General features: G+C 33.0%; 1 protein-coding gene and 1 non-coding gene across 2 annotated transcripts; one reads left to right on the top strand and one right to left on the bottom strand.

Annotated features, from left to right (window-relative positions):
- Window positions 1–4,195: 4,195 nt before the first annotated feature.
- LOC120080398 (heat shock 70 kDa protein) lies at window positions 4,196–7,446 on the bottom strand. Its single transcript, XM_039035051.1, has 2 exons — window positions 6,079–7,446; window positions 4,196–5,200 (listed from the first exon to the last, which is right to left on the bottom strand). The coding sequence occupies exons 1-2, from the start codon at window positions 7,222–7,224 to the stop codon at window positions 4,394–4,396; spliced, it is 1,953 nt and encodes a 650-aa protein (XP_038890979.1). The 5' UTR covers window positions 7,225–7,446; the 3' UTR covers window positions 4,196–4,393.
- Window positions 7,447–9,034: 1,588 nt separating this feature from the next.
- TRNAM-CAU lies at window positions 9,035–9,118 on the top strand. The gene is given in 2 exon segments: window positions 9,035–9,072; window positions 9,083–9,118. It is a non-coding gene; the product is annotated as a tRNA-Met (tRNA).
- The last annotated feature ends 5,055 nt before the right edge of the window (window positions 9,119–14,173 follow it).

Genomic DNA, 14,173 nt, shown 5'->3' with positions numbered 1-14,173 from the left:
TGTGACTAGGACAGCCACACATGTAATCAACCAGTATAGATACATGTTTGATCTGTTTCAACCTGAACATGTACATTACACTAAACCTAATTGATCATTTTATTCACATTTTTATTGTATTTGTCTTTAATATTCTCTGATATAATATTTTGTGTTTCAGTATTTGGGAGACAGGACCGTTAAAATACTTCGTCTATTGTTTCCGCTATTATTTGTGTTGCCTTCATATAGATTTTATGAGGTAGGAGCGTCTATATGTCTGGACACTGTGAGTGGATCAAGTATCATACTGCGGGACGATGGAGTCTCCATTGTGTTGATCGAAGCATTTGTGATTGGCTTTCTGCAGCGAATGGATGAGACATTGTGGCTTAACTCTTTCGAGCAGGATGTCCCAGTGTCTTTGTAATATACGAGACTCCGTACATACAATTCACTTTGAGGTACTGAGAGACTGGAGATTGGTCCGAAATAAGTTGCATATTTGGTTAGTGCAGATGGGCACTAGATAGCAAGCGGTTGTTATTGCACATTGGGGCGGTATTCTTATTTGAACAGGTTTGGACAGATGTACTCCGGAGGCAAAGTTACTTCATTAACTAAATAAATTCACAAGAGGGCGCTACGTTAACCCGTGTTGGAGAGCGTTGTGGAGTCATCTGTTGTAAATGTAATGAATAGTTGATCTATTATTTTTTAGAATGTTGAATGTGTTATTTTAAATATGGATACTAATATGGTTTGTATATTTCACATGAGTCGAACAAATAGACTCCAGTGAGGTTGACTGAAAATGATCCGACCAGGTTTCTTGCTATGATTATACGTATGACACACAAAGCTATTATTGGGAGGAAAATTCATCTACCTGTACTCGATTATGCATACCTCCATCCCCACTCCTAGGACGTAGAGGACCTTTTCGGTGAAGAGTGATGAGTTTGATGAGGTGCACATAATGTGGACAGAGTATTGCTCCTTAGTATAGTACGTCAACGTACTGAGTTCAACTAATATGTTTAATTGCCGTTGATGATGATTGATGCCAGTATTTTGGTTCAGCGACTATTATGTACTCAAATGTCGATGCCTTTCTTCTTCACTATCGTCATAGACCATGGTCGGTGGTTGTGACGAGAGCATTAATGGAATATTTATATTCTAATACGCCTGCAGACTTAGGTACCTAGAGAGCAACATCAATAGACTTGAGGTCAATCACTTCTAACGCTTTGAAGAGTCTCGCAGTACTTGACAACCAACGTCGAATCGACCCGACGTTCTGCCTCTTGCTCGGGACAGCATATGATTTTGTTGTAATATTCTTTTATATAATATGAGATTATTTAATTTACATTTTTTTCATTTTTTATGAGTATGATTATTTTTTTAATTATATCTTCTTTTTAGAGTTTACATAATAATAATAAAATATTTTTTATGAATTATTTTATTAAATGGAAAATTAAGGAAAAACTGATTAGAAAGAAGAAGGCGTTGGAATGTAGTAATAATTAAAAAGGAAAAAAAAAGGAAATTTGTTGTATTTTCGTCTCCTCTATCTAAGAATCCTCGCTATCCTAGTATCGCATCTACTTGTTCTTGACAGCCAAATCTCAGCTCTCGCTTCTCAAACTCTCACTCTCCCAAAAATCTTTGCTCTCTCTCATATCTCCGCTCTCACAATTTGATTGGGAAGTTAAGTGCGCAAAAAGAGGAGATTCATTTAGCTCGTTATTTAGTCAGACTTGCTGAGTGACAGAATCCGTAAAAATTATTCAACAAGTTTTGGAAGGAATTCTAGAGGGACCTTATGAAAATTAGAAAATACGATCTTTTGATAGAGGAAGGTCTCCAGATATGATATATAAATTAGGAAGGGGCAAGGTCGAGGGTTCAAAGTATCGACGTACAAGTGGAAGAAGGTCCGCCTATCTAGGTCGAATTTGAACGCCTCGACTTAATTTTTAAAAAAAAAACAACAATATTTTTACAAATAGTTTGAAAACAATAATATTTTCCTAAATAGTTTCTAAAAAGACAATATCCTTTTAATTTTCTCTTAAACAATAACCCACCCCACGACTAAAACCCACGGACCATAAGTAACTTCACATCCATGTACCACATTATTGGTGTTTTTTTGTATAAAATCTTTAGTTCTTTTCCCTTTTTCTAAAACAATCTTTAGTTCTATTCTAATATAATACCTTTGTAGAAAGTCAAATTCAAGTCATGATATATAATGAAACTATCTCAAGGTTGAGCTTAATTTGAAGAAAAATAAATCAAAAGAAATAAAATTTTAAATTCTGACTTTTTATTTACCCCTATTTTTTTCATTCAACAAACTCGTATTGTAGTGTATGTATGTGTATTAGTTGGCCAATACGTTCTCGTTCTTCTTGGTATTTATTTGTTCTATATGTGAAAATCAAAAGTTTTTCTTTTACTTTCAAATTGTATTAATTAACTGTTTCCTTATAACCTATTTAATTTTATAAATAGATTAATTCTTATTAATAGAACTTTTTTTTGTCCAATATGATGAGATAAGAGATAAAAGCTCAAACTTCGAGATTGATGATATAAGTTCATACTAATTGAATCATGATCATATTGACTTATAAATACCACATTACTTTGTTAAGCTTAACTTTAATATAAAATGACCATAGGAATTGATACACAAATCATATTTTTTATGTGAATCATTTTGGCTTTTGTTAGGTAAATCAAAAGAATTCCCATAACTAATAGAAAATACATACAAATCTAAACCTCAACCATTTTGAAGAAATCTAAAATTATATAAATTAAAAATTTGAAAATGAAATTTTCAATTTACTAGATCGCGTATTAAAAAAATACATAGGAAAAGAAACTACATTTTTTTATCTTAATTTTCAAGAATATGATATAATTTCTAAATCATAAGGTTCCATACATTGGAAAGAGAATATTAATTGGTATACATTTAGAAAAAAAATTAGAGTTTACATTAGACTAGTTGAAATAAAAAAATAGGATAAAATGCATTTTTAGTTCCTGAGATTCGAAGTAGATGTCTATTTTATCTTTGAAGTTTGAAAACAAACACTTTAGTTCATAAAATTTGAGAAATGATTTTAAATAATCCCTAAGAAAATGATATGGTTGTTAAATGGTTAGTTGGATAGTTTATTTGACATTTATTTTTATTAGTTTAACATTATTTCTTATAAATGAAACATTACAGATCTGGAGAAGAGTTTATAGTATGGTTAGATGAGAGATTAAGCCTGTTGGGTAAAGCCTAAACTCCAAAAATCTGTAGAAAATGGGTTGCTGCTGAGGTCCAAACTCGAAGTTTGCTGAGCTTTCCGACTGTGTTGTTAAGAATAACATTTCCTTTTCTGTCATAGAAAACCCCTTTCCATGTGTAGACATGAGAAGAGTTCGAACCCACTATTACATAATCACTTTAGATTAACTGGTTGGAGTTGTTTAGCAACAAATCAAACTTGCAATAAGTAATAACCACCTTCTGTTTTATAGGTTGGTTTCTTCTCTCTCTTCTCTTCTATTTATACTGAAATGTAATACAAGTATACTAAAGGACTTCTTGTAATAGAAGAGTGTGTGAGTGAAGCTCTTGAAAGCAAGAAAATTAGAAGAAACAAAGCCAAGTCCCCAATAATAATGGATGCTACCTTTCATATAAAGAACATTAAAATATTTAAAAAAACAAAATTGGACAATTTAATAAAATATTATCAAAATACACCTAAATATTTTTCTCTCAAATGCCACCAATGGTAGTTTGGAACACCAGAATCTCTCGTAAATGGTTCATGGAAAAGGCACGCCAACAATGGCCGGAAAAGGGTTGAAGAAGACATGGGAGAAGAGAGAAAAACGAGAAAGTCCACATTATTTATAAAAATAGTATTAAATTAATTAAAAAAATTCCAAATCAAAGCCATCCCATTCCGATTTAACGGTAGAATTATTCTTTTTAAAGCTGTTTGAAAATCAAATAAGGGATTTCCTAAAATCCTAAATATTTAAATACCATATTACTAATTTATGTTTCAAAAAGCAGCCATATCTTCTAGTATCTCACCATCATTATCACTTTCGTTTTTAATGAAGATTGATGCTTGAATTTCACAATGTTTGTTAATGAAGGCAGAAACAGTCCTTCACATCCATCTTTAGAGAAAAAGCATATTCAAATTTTTATTGCAAGGTCTCTCAAACATACATTACAAACTTCACAATTTTCACCCAAAAGAAAAAGAAAAATCATTCTATTCCTCGTAATTTAAGAAGGAAAAAGGAAGGAAAAAAAAAAAAACAAAGGGTTATATCACATTCTACATAAAAACTTCACAAACTCCAATCAGTGTCCTCAGTCGACCTCCTCAATCTTCGGCCCAGCCCCGCCGGACTGCCCAGAGGCCCCACCGGGCATATCATCGCCCATAGGAGCACCACCACCAGCACCGCCCTGATACATCTTAGCAATGATGGGATTACAGACACCCTCAAGCTCCTTCAGCTTATCTTCAAGTTCATCAACCTCAGCCAACTGATTCCTATCCAACCATTCAATTGTTTCCTCCACAGATCTCTCAATCTTCTGTTTATCCTCTGGATTCAATTTCCCAGCAAATTTCTCGTCCCTCACCGTATTCCTCATATTATATGCATAATTCTCCAATGCATTCTTAGCTTCAACCTTCTTCTTCACCTCCTCGTCCTCTGCTTTGTACTTCTCTGCCTCTTTCACCAGCCTCTCTATCTCGTCTTTGCTCATTCTTCCCTTGTCATTCGTGATTGTGATCTTGTTCTTTACTCCTGCAGTTTTGTCCTCTGCCGATACGTTTAGGATGCCATTGGCGTCGATGTCGAACACCACGTTGATTTGTGGCACGCCTCTTGGTGCTGGAGGAATGCCAGTGAGCTCGAATTTTCCGAGTAAGTTGTTGTCTTTGGTTCTTGCTCGCTCTCCTTCGTATACTTGGATTAAAACTCCTGGTTGGTTGTCTGAATATGTTGAGAAGATTTGTTCTTTCTTTGTTGGGATTGTGGTGTTCCTTGGAATTAGGACGGTCATCACACCGCCGGCTGTCTCTAGCCCGAGACTCAACGGCGTGACATCGAGTAGCAGCAGATCTTGAACTTTCTCGTCTCCTTCCCCACTTAGGATTGCAGCCTGTACAGAACCATTTAAAGTTGTCAATATTAAGTTGTTCCGCAACAAATTCATATAAAGTTATGAACTTCAAACTTTGATTTTTCAGTCAAATGAAGAATTCAGACCATATTAAATTCTCCTTATTCCATTCTTCAATCTCAATTTGATTATAATATGCAAAGACTAAATCAAAATAAAAATTAAATCTAACGAGTCGTGGATTGAAGGATAAGTTTCTTGAACTCAAATAACTCATATCACATAAAAAAAAAACTTGATCTAATTCGAGTTATTTGGATCATTAACTTAAAATTCTTGAAAATAAATAAAATGAATATGTAAAATCTTTATATCTTTATTTCTTTAAAAGTAAATAAAATGTTAATATATAAAATTCTTACTTTATTATTTGGAATTTTTTGTAAGATAAAAAAAAGTCAAACTACTTATACAAATAACGCTGATAGAAATCATTTCTATTGGCATCTATTTTTCAACCTCTATCAACTTATCCCTTATTTTCCTATTTTTGAAATTTTTTTTATTATTTTCAAATATTAAATTAAAATTAACAACTTGATTTTAATTTAAATATATATTATAAAAGTTCAAGTTCTGTTTTCATAATGTTAAAAAGAATTATGTTTAGGAGTTCTTTGAATAAATTATATATAAAAAGAAACAATAAATTAAAATAAATATGCCAATTGCATAATTAGATCACAATTAGAAAAAACAGCAACTCCGGCAATATGAGTTGTTGGAGTTATTCTAGTTATTTTATATGTTTAAGTACGGAGCTGATCAAATTTTTTTCTTTTGAGATGATTGGATTGGAATTTTGTGAACACCCTAATTGAATCGAGTTCATGTATAAATGAAATGTTCTTGGTTACCTGAACAGCAGCACCATAAGCAACAGCCTCGTCTGGGTTGATACTTTTGCAAAGCTCCTTTCCATTGAAGTAATCTTGTAGAAGCTGCTGAACTTTGGGGATTCTTGTAGACCCACCAACCAAAACCACCTCATGAACTTGGCTTTTATCAATTTTAGCATCACGAATACATTTCTCCACAGGCTCCATACACTTCATGAACATATCCATACACAATTCCTCAAATCTAGCCCTAGTGATCGTCGCATAGAAATCGATACCTTCGTACAGCGAATCGACTTCAATCGTCGTTTGTGTCGTCGAGGACAGCGCTCGTTTCGCTCGCTCGCACGCCGTCCTCAACCTTCTCAATGCCCGAGCATTCCCGCTTATATCCTTCTTGTTCTTCCGCTTGAACTCTGTAACAAAGTGATTCACAAGTCTATTATCGAAATCTTCGCCGCCGAGATGTGTATCGCCGGCGGTGGCTTTGACCTCGAAAATCCCCTCTTCTATTGTCAAAAGTGACACATCGAAAGTTCCGCCGCCGAGGTCGAAGATCAGAACATTCTGTTCGCCTCTACGAGAAGCTTTTTTGTCTAAACCATACGCAATCGCCGCCGCTGTTGGTTCATTAATGATACGCATCACGTTGAGTCCAGCAATCGCACCAGCATCTTTCGTCGCTTGTCTTTGTGAATCGTTGAAATAAGCAGGTACCGTAATTACAGCGTTCTTGATAGTTTGCCCTAGAAATGCTTCCGCGATTTCCTTCATCTTAATCAAAACCATAGACGAAATCTCCTCCGGAGCAAACTGTTTCACTTCACCTTTGTAATTAACAACAATCATCGGTTTGTCTCCCGGTCCGGCAATCACTTTGAATGGCCAGAGCTTCATATCACTCTGAACAGACGGATCGGAGAGTCGTCGGCCGATCAACCGCTTAGCGTCGAAGACGGTATTCTGAGGATTCATAGCGACTTGATTCTTCGCCGCATCGCCGATCAAACGCTCAGTGTCGGTGAAAGCAACATAAGAAGGAGTGGTTCGGTTACCTTGATCATTTGGGATAATTTCAACGCGATCGTTGAGCCAAACGCCGACGCAGCTGTAGGTGGTGCCGAGGTCGATACCAATGGCTTTGCCTTCAGTTTTCGCCGCCATAGCCGGAAAAGCTTGAATTTCAGAAAGCAGAGAGTTCTGTGTAAGTAAGAAGAACAGAGATTTTTCGGAAAGTCTTTTACGGATTGAATGATATTTTGAATTATGGAGTGAATGAGTTGAAGATTGAGATTTATAGGGTTTGAAGAGAATGATCGAGAAAATGAAAGAAGATGAAGAAGAGAATGAAGTTATGAAGATCGGAAGAGTGCAAGAGAGTTCCGGAGTGTTCCAGTTACGGTCCAGATGGCGGGAGAAAGAAACAACTTATGAAACTAGGGCTCAATTTCATGTAATTTACATTTGTGCCATTAGATACTTTTTTTTTTTCTTTTCTAGCCGTATAATTTTGTTTGAGATTATTGTAACTTTTAAAATAATTGATAATAATTAGGAAGCGTATTAATCTTCAATAAATTTCAGTCTTTTACTTGAATAAGTTGGTTGTATTTGTTTGAAAGATAAAACTAAATTGTCCTTTTGGAGATACAATAATTAAAATGGATTAGTATTATTTTTTCATACTTTATAGCTATTAAATAATTATTTAAAATAGATATATAAAAGGGATATTTTTAAATATAAAAAATATTTAAATTTTATAGCAAAAAGTTGTAAAAGTACAAAGCACTCTTAAAACTTTTTGCTAAAATGTAATTAGTTTTAAGATTTTTTATTTATAAAAATTTCCCTATATAAAATGAATTTAATTTAATTGATAAATTTAAAAATTAAATTTTATAAATATTGCATCTACTTTAGAAAAATTAAAAACTAGTAAATAACTGATTTTAAGAAGGACGTGAAATGTTCGTATGACTTAGAAGTGATTTTAATAGGTTTAATCATAATATATTTTACCAAACAAAAAACAATTAGTTTTTGTTATAATCACTTTTCTCTTTCTTCCAAAATCAATCCCAAACACAACCTAAGTTAGGATAAATTGTAAAAACTACCTCGAAGTATGATGATAGTCGTAATTACACTCTCAAACTTTCAAGTACAAAAATTTAGCTTTCAAACTTCTATAAGTATTAAATTGGACACTCAAACTTACAATAGTTGTAGAAACTAGACCTACAAATGATATAAATTGAACCCTCAAATTTATACAACTTATAATTTCCAGAGGGTCCAATTTTAATATTTGTATAAGTTTGAAGGATTAATTTTTACCATCGAAAGTTTGAAGGTATAATTATAATTACTAACACCATAGTTTAGAGGTGGTTTTACAATTTGTCTAATTAAATTAAAATAGTGAACAATAAAAAAACACTCCTTTCTAATTAAGTACATGTTTGAGAGTAATTATGTTTCAATGAGAAGTTTACTTTGAATACAAATTTAATTATCCAAAATCAATTCAATATTTAGTTTTATATTTTTAAATATATTTTTTTATCAATAAGATTGATTTAGAATGATTTTAGATTTTTCGAGTAATTTAAAAAATAATAATAATAATTTTAACAATTTTAAAATCACGCATGAATGACCGTATATTAAGGAGGGGTTGGGGGTATTATTGGAAATTCAAAGTTCAAGTATTGAAAACGGTGGGTTAGCGCCAGAAAGACAGAAGAAAAAAAGGGTGACAACTCAATTGTGTACTCCCTTCATCTCTATCCTCCACACTATTCTTGATTCTTCTTCTTTATACCTTCTTCCAATTTTTTCTTTTTCTTTTTCTTTTTATTTTTTTTAGTTTCAAAAAATAAAACGAAATATTCGAGAGATCCAATAATAATAGTTTCCCGCTAAAGATAAACATTAGAAATTAACAGACTTAAATCTGTAAGTCATCAAAGGGGTGGTGGCGCAGTTGGCTAGCGCGTAGGTCTCATAGCTTAGAGTTATCTTGAGGTCGAGAGTTCGAGCCTCTCTCACCCCAACATTTTTTAGGCCAATTATTGATGGCTCATCCAACCTCCTCGCATTACATTTTTTAAATCAATTTATATATAGTGCTTTTTACTCAAAAAGTTTAAAATGTCGACAAGTATTGAGTTTTAATTTTATTAAAATATCGATTTTGATGAATATTTTTAAAAAAAGTGATACAAACAAAAAAATTGAAAAATAAATTTAAATTAATAAATAAATAATTTATGATTTTTAAAATAAGTTAAGGCGACTATTATTTATATATATTTATATTAGTGATATTTTGTTACTTATTCTTACATGTTTCATGGATTTTTCTACGATGTAATGGAAATATCGATTCATTCCTCATATCGTTGTTGTACCCACAAAAATGTTGAAATATCGACATGTCGATGGAAATTTAATATTATGCTTACACTTTACATTTTGTGAAAAATAAAATTTTAAAATAATAATTACACTACAAGAAAAAGAGAATCTCCCGACGCCAAATATGAGCCTCGGGAGAGAGAGGGTCGGCATAAAGGGTCCTTCCCAACGGTGTACAATAGGCGTCGAGAGTTAGATAGGTATCATCAGAAGTTTGTTTTGAAATGCATATCTGAGGCTATTTTCTCCCAACGACTTATTTTATTCGTCGGGAGTTCATATTAACTCCCAATGGGTTAGTGTATCCGTTGGTAATAGTCTCCATTTCCTTCAACCCGATTTAGGGTTCATTCCCATCCCCCCCCCCCCCCCCCCCCAAAAAAAAAAAAAAAAAAAAAAAAAAACTCATTTTGTAGATCTATGCTGTCGTCAGCTCTCTATGGTCCCCGCTCTGTTCTGCTGCTCTCTCCTCTATTTTGTCTCTGTTGCCCCAAACCTCTGTTCTTCTCCACTTCAGTCGTCATCATCTCTGACCGTCTGGTATCGAAGTCATTGCTGTCGTAATCTTCGATAGCTTTCTAATCCTTTTGCCGATTTGGTTTTTGTTTAAAACATTATCTTGTTTCTTGTTTAGAATTTGTTTCCTTGTGAATTTTTTACCATTCATAACTATAGTTATCTTGTTTCTTGTCATAAAATTTAGTCTAATTATCTTGTTTCTTGTGAACTTTTTGTCTAATTATCTTGTTTCTTATATTGAAATTTAGTTGCTAATTTTAATTTAATTAGTATTTCATTTAGTCATTTGGAATCTAACTAGTCATTCATTTATAGCCACTTGTGAGAATTGCAAGAAACTTTTAGATGTTCGTATGTTCTTAATTAATTAAAGAGTGTTTTTTCAACTTTAGGAGAGTTGTTTTTTTTCTTTTATGATCATTTTACCCAACTTTAAAACTATTGCATCACATATTCATCTTTATTAGTCGTGTTACTTCAATTTACTTTTGTGTATTTAAATGATACCATATAGTGTATGTGTTTACTATAATACCCTTTTTTTTACTTGAAGACTTTTTTGATCTGTTTACTATCAAACTTGGTTCATTTTGAGTCAAAATGAAATACCTTCGTTTTGATTTGAAGGTTTAAATGTTTCTCTCCCATTTAGTGTTTAAAAAACACGCGCACACTAAAGAGAGTTAGCAAATTGTTTATGCGACATAATTCATTTTTGGGGTAGTTTTTCATTTATACCTTTCTATTGCATGTTTCTATTACTTATGAGTTCAACCTCCTAAATATTACAATATAAAGTTATCAATTACTTCGAGCAACCTTAGAACTATTATCAACTCTAGATTCTAAAACAATTGACTATAAATTGTCTACTTATAAGCCATAACCATAACTCTTTGACTAAAGAATACAGGTAATAACTTGTGTTGGATTTACAAGTTAGCCACAAAAAATTTATTTTTAAGGATGAATAAAAGAATGGATCAAACTTAGAAATAAATTATCGATTGAGTATAGAGAAGGAGTATCACAGTTTTTAGAGGTGGCAAAGTTTCATGTTAATGATTCCGGGCGAACAAGATGCCCATGCAAGAATTATATGAATTCAATGTAGGAGTCATTAGAAGATGTGAAGCAACATCAATTAACATATAGAATATCCCCCTCATACTGTCAATGAGTATATCATGGAGAGCCAGTCAACTTATCTAGAGGTTTTGAAAGTCATACAACTCATTCATAGGATAATGATGAAGAAACTAATATAAAGTATAATGTTGTTGAAGAAAATAAAATGTTGAATCTTATAACGATCTACAAGTTCCAATTGAAAATGAAAACACAAATGAAGAAGGGATCGATCATGAAATGCCGTCTAATCGTCAAGAAAGAGATACCACAAACTTATTTGAGGATTTAATGACTCAAGCACGTGATGAACTATACTCTGGTTGTTCATGATTTTCCTCCTTGAACTTTTTAGTGAAGTTGATGCATATCAAAGTTCTCAATAACTAGAGTAACAAATCGTTTGACATGTTGCTAGAATTGTTAAAAGCAACATTTCGAGTTGGTAGCGCTATACCTACGTCCTTTTATGAAGCTAAGTGAAAATTGCATGACTTAGGCCTAGATTATGAGTCTATTCATGCATGCAAATATGATTGTGTATTGTATTGGAAAGAATTTGGAGATATGCAACAATGCCTTTTGTGGGGGTATAAAGTTAATGATGGAAAGGGTAAAAAAAAACTCCCACATAAGGTATTACATCATTTACCATTGATACTGAGATTAAAACAATTGTTTGGATCGAAAGACAGTGCTTCTGACATGAGATGACATAGAGATAAGCAAGTTGAAATGGAGGATATGTTACGACATCTAGCTGATGTAGAGGGGTTATAACATTTTGATCGTAAATTTCCTCATTTCGCTTTAGATCCCCAAAATGTTCATTTAGGATTAGCTTCAAATGAGTTTAATCCGTTTGGAAATATGAGTATTTCTTATAGTATGTGACTTGTGATGATGATCCCTTATAATTTACCACCTTGGAAATGCATGAAGGAGACAAACTTCTTCATGTCTTTGCTCATACCCGGTCTAAAATCTCCTGGAAAGGAAATTAATGTTTACTTGCAGCCATTGATTGAAGAATTGAAAGAGTTATGAACTATTGGTGTGTGAACTTATGATTGTGTTACCGATGAGTTCTTTCAACTATATGAGATCTTATTGTGGACTATTAATGACTTTCCTACGTACGATGATTTATCTGGGTAGAGTACAAAAGGTTATCAGGCATGTCCCATATGCAAGGAAGATAAATCATCTTTCGGGGTAAGAGAGAAAATATCATTTATGGGACATCACCGTTATCTTCCAAAGGATCATAGTTGGTGTAGAAGTAGGCAACATGATGGAAAGGTCAAACGTAGACTTCCTCCAATGAATGGAGAAGCTCTTACAACAAATATATATGTTGAACTTACCTGTGCTTAGTAAACATCCATCGAAGCACGATAAGAAAATAAAATGAATTATAAATTGGATTAAGAAAAGTATTTTTTTTACCAACTTCTATATTGGTCTGGACTATTGTTACGAAATAAATTGGATGTAATGCATATTGAAAAAAATAGATGCGACAACTTGGCAAGCACATTATTAAATGTTGAAGGAAAAACGAAGGATACAATAAACACTTGATTACACCTACAAGATTTGAAGATAAGAAATGACTTACACTTGATACAGGTCGGTAACAGATTTGTAAAGCCATATACAGCGTACACATTAACTAACAGTGAAAGGATTGCATTTTGTAAGTTTTTTAAATCAGTGAAATGTCCTGATGGATTCATGTCTAATATATCACGATGTATGAATAACAAAGATGGAAAAATATCAGGGCTGAAAACACATGGCTGTCTAGTGTTGCTACATAGACTTCTCCCTATGAGTGTTACTACATAGACTTCTCCCTATTGGTATTTGAGCATACCAAAGAATGTGTCCACTGTTATTGTTAAATTGCGTGCATTCTTTTGCGATTTATATGCAAAAACAATACGTGTAAGTGATTTGAACCAACTACAAGCAGACATCATAGTCATACTTTGTAAGTTGGAGAAAATATTCCACCCACCTTCTTCGATGTAATGGTATACCTTGCTGTTCACCTACCATATGAAACCAAAGTGGTCAGTCCAATTAGTTACAATTAGATGTATCCTATTGAAAGAAGTTTACAAACATTAAAATAATTTGTACGGAATAAAGCACATCTTGAGGGTTCTATAGTGGAAGCATATGTTATGAATGAATCATGGAACTTTTGTTCATGATATCTAAGCAGGATTGAAATGAGATTCAACAGAGATTAACAAAATGATGATAACATTCCCGATTATGAGATATTTCGTGAATTTAAATTATTTGGGCATAAGATACGACCATTAGGGACGTCAACTTTACTGACTCTATCAGTAGAGAAAAAACGTATTGCACATTGCTACGTTCTCAATAATTGTAAAGAAATAATAGGTTATTACAAGTACGTTTCAAACTTTATAATTTGATAACTTCTAAGATAAATTATTTATGATTGTCTTGATACAACTTTCTAATGATCAATTCTAGACAACATTTGATGTTAATTCGTCGTGAAGCTCAAGGCGCCCCTGACTTATATATACGACATCAACACAAATTTTCCAATTGGTTCAGAGCTCATGTATACATAGTATTAGAAGTTGAGAAGTGATTCATTATTATAGTAATTTTTTAAGTACAATGAATTATCAGGTTCTACAATTGTGTGAGAGAGAAGATCTATCTGATGATTTCTTTTCACTTGTAATGGGACCTTTGTCTGAGGTGTGCTTTTACAGTGGATACATTGTTAATGGAGTATAATTTCACACTATAAAGCGTGATAGTCGTCGAGCTACACAAAATAGTGGAATTTTGGTGGTCGGGGGAGATCAGTTGTGATGAAAGTGTTGATAACAATTACTACGGTGTTTTAGACGGAGTATTGGATTTCCAATATGCGAACAGAAGACATGTTTTATGTTCAAGTGTAGATAGTTTGATACAGATAACAACAAAAGTGATAGGACACAAGTGGATTTAGGATACAAATCAATCAACACATCTCACTTTT

The sequence above is a fragment of the Benincasa hispida genome, chromosome 6, assembly GCF_009727055.1.
Source record: "Benincasa hispida cultivar B227 chromosome 6, ASM972705v1, whole genome shotgun sequence".
Taxonomy (NCBI): domain Eukaryota; kingdom Viridiplantae; phylum Streptophyta; class Magnoliopsida; order Cucurbitales; family Cucurbitaceae; genus Benincasa; species Benincasa hispida.
This window is presented reverse-complemented; position numbering and strand designations above follow the sequence as displayed.